The sequence below is a fragment of the Pinus tabuliformis genome, chromosome 7, assembly GCF_031772625.1.
Source record: "Pinus tabuliformis cultivar Carrire ecotype Pingquan chromosome 7, CPIR1, whole genome shotgun sequence".
NCBI classification, from domain to species: domain Eukaryota; kingdom Viridiplantae; phylum Streptophyta; class Pinopsida; order Pinales; family Pinaceae; genus Pinus; species Pinus tabuliformis.
In genome coordinates this window covers 1,489,236,542-1,489,239,609 of record NC_142293.1, presented here as the reverse complement: position 1 = coordinate 1,489,239,609, position 3,068 = coordinate 1,489,236,542, and the positions used below count along the sequence as shown (strand labels likewise).

The window sequence follows — 3,068 nt, the reverse complement described above, 5'->3', positions numbered from 1 at the left end:
CGTTATTCACAGAAATTATTCATTACACCAACAAAGCAGTGACATCCTACATATTTTGGTAGCTCCATTTCAAGTACATGTTTTAATACATGTCATATGTATGATTTCCGAGGGTTTGACTAATTAATCTCAATAAATTACAAAATTACAGAAGATATCTTGTACATGATGAGTGCAATAGTAAACCTGTGAAACTCGAAATAGCATGTCTAGACTAGGAATTTTAACCTTCAAAGTTCAAACTATAGGATTCAGATAAAATAGTTGAAGATACAATGATCTTGAAAATAGTTAGTTAGTACTGTGTTTATGACACCCTTCTACTTCATCTATTCTATACTCTTTAGATCGGACAATGATCAACTAAAATAAAAAGCACTCACCTTAAACCTTTAGCTTAGTTTCAATAAAAGTTCAACTCGTAATCATTTTTAAAATTTGCACTCATACGACTTCAGGAAATAATGAGATTGTGATTAGACTGAAAAGAGCAAAAGAGGTAAATTTGGCATCAAATTATAGTGGACAATATTTGATGCTTGAAGCAGTTAACTCCAGTTTTCCAGTGACAAGGCTAGTGGATCAGATTCAAATTTAATCTTAAATTTGCAGCCAGTATTCAATTTCATTCCGTCAATTATTCAGTGTTTTGTCCTTTCAGGAGGCACCAATCAGTATGTTATGCCTTTCAAACTTTCTATAGATGCAATAAAATCAGGACAATAATAAATTTCCGTGAAAATGCTTGTAATCCTCAAAAGTCCTTTTGCTTCCCAAAAACTACATTATTGTACAAAAACATCTAGTGGTGTGTATCTTATACATTCATGAAATACAACAGATGCTCTTCCCCGGTTAAAAGAAAAAAAAAACAAAAATCTGCTAGATTTTATTACAGAAACATGAAATAATCATTTCATATATGATTTGAATTTTGAATCCAAACTTCCCAACAGACACCTCGACTAGTAACTCTCATGTACAAAGAATAATTACTACATGCTCAGGCAAACATCAATCGGTTATGTGCTACAACTTCCAACCGTATGCCTTCAAAATAAAACAAACAGAAAATGATGCAAAAATTCTGACACAAGATGTACTCACTACAAACCTGCAGGAAAATTGTTGACCTGTCCTAGTTCAATAGCATCTTAACCATTAACCTTGTAAGCAATGCGTACTCTCATTGCAAGATGTTTCTGTGACATCAAGAAGCAGGGCTAAATCAGAGTTACAATTTCTAAAAGAATGCATGTTATCCAGACTCTAGCTAATAGGGTCAACACATAACTTTCATGTCATATTCTAATCTGTAAAAGCTACTTGATTGTAATGGAGTTAAAGAAGAAAAGAATGGGTTCGAAGACAAAGCAATAACAACCAACAGAAGAAAAACTAAAGCAAGGAACAGGGCAAAACATATAATTTAGCTAGATAACTTTATCAGCCATACGTCCATTGTAACTTTGTTACCTGGCCATGCTGACTGTTGTTGACACTCAAACGTTGTACAACTGTTCCATTACCGCTGGGAGGAAGGATGTTGCTACTTGCTGGGTCCAAGTGAAGTTGCAAGAACTGTTGAATAAAAAAGATAAATTATAAAGACTTTATAATAGTAATAAGCTAGAAATTAAGGGCAATGACACCTTGAGAAAAAGCAGCGAAAAATAAAAACAATTGGAAAAGGAAATGCATCTGTGCTTTACAAAATTACTGCCCCTTCTGAATTCCAAAACTAATAAAGAGGTGAAAGAATAAATTATGTCAACAGTGGCCTGCTAGGTCAGTGAAAGCAGGTAGCTAATGTACAACCTACCCCAGGCCCCTCCCCCGCACTCGTTCAAGTCTATTCAAGTGACACGTTTGTGATTGTGCTCACGCTTGGGGATGTGCACCCACACACAATAGCAGTTGGGGCAAGGTGTGATTGAAGTTTGGCAGAATAGATAGCGCCACTTGCAGCTGCTTAGCCTAGAAACCAGTTTGAATGATGCTAACAGTTCCCCTATAATGCTAGATCTGATTGAATTAGGCTCATCGTGAGAAACGGAAGCTTATTAAGTTTTTTTTTTTTTTTTGAAATGAATGAGAATCAAAAGGTATGAGTCCACGAATGCTTAGGATACATTAATATTCAACATCCCTCATGTCATGGTTCTTGAACATAATGCAAAAAAGATATAATTGAGAGAGGAATCTTGGTGGTGTAGGAGAGAATCCAAACTGCAGTTAGCCCTTGAAGGATGGATTAAGAAAAAGTAATCCCCAAATGTTTAGATAAAGCAAAGAAAGCATGCAAATGAAAACCAAGTGGAGCAATATAATAGTGACCAACATATACTTCCCCAAAAGACGATAATTGACTTGTTGCCCTAGTATGTTGATCTACTCTCAGCACATCAAATAATGATCATATAATTTGACTCCATACTAATACTCTCTAACACCTACATACCAGGCTTGACTGCCCAAGTAACAGTCAACACCTTGAACAGATAATCACAATGTGCTATTGCTAGAGTTATTGTAAATGATCAAGCCCAAGACTACACATTTCTTATTCATACAAATAAGGGGCTATTATTCTTGATTATCAATCTAAACATCTGAAAGAAATAAATAAACAACTGAAATAATTGACAAATGGAAAATCAATATTGCCTTTGGAACAGCAGCCTGGAAAATGAAATCTGTGAAGGTGCTAGACATCAAGTTTGTAAAACTCGCTTGCACTAATGTAAATTCTAGCTTGCCTAGCTGCTTTGTGAAATCAAAGGTGACCTTCAATGATTTGCTTTGGAATGCAACTATTGAGGGACATGTTGGAACACCATCATCTGTAAAATTTTACAACATTAAACATCATCTCCTTTCCAAGCATTTTTCATGATAAATGCATAATCAAAGAACACATGTTAAAGAGGACGCTATTATGGATAAGAGAATTTGAGAAGTTAAAAAAGTTTGTTATACATACCATTCACTGCTGGAGTAGGACTTAAATCTCCTAACAAGTCAACTATAGGCGCAGTTGGTACAGATGGCTTTTTAACTTCATGAAT

At 35.0% G+C, this 3,068-nt stretch overlaps 1 protein-coding gene across 1 annotated transcript; it reads right to left on the bottom strand.

The window, feature by feature from the left end:
* Positions 1–813: 813 nt before the first annotated feature.
* On the bottom strand, positions 814–2,788 carry LOC149253466 (AP-1 complex subunit gamma-1-like). Its single transcript, XM_089456846.1, has 3 exons — positions 2,668–2,788; positions 1,477–1,581; positions 814–1,202 (listed from the first exon to the last, which is right to left on the bottom strand). The coding sequence occupies exons 1-3, from the start codon at positions 2,713–2,715 to the stop codon at positions 1,155–1,157; spliced, it is 201 nt and encodes a 66-aa protein (XP_089312972.1). The 5' UTR covers positions 2,716–2,788; the 3' UTR covers positions 814–1,154.
* Between the last annotated feature and the right edge of the window lie 280 nt (positions 2,789–3,068).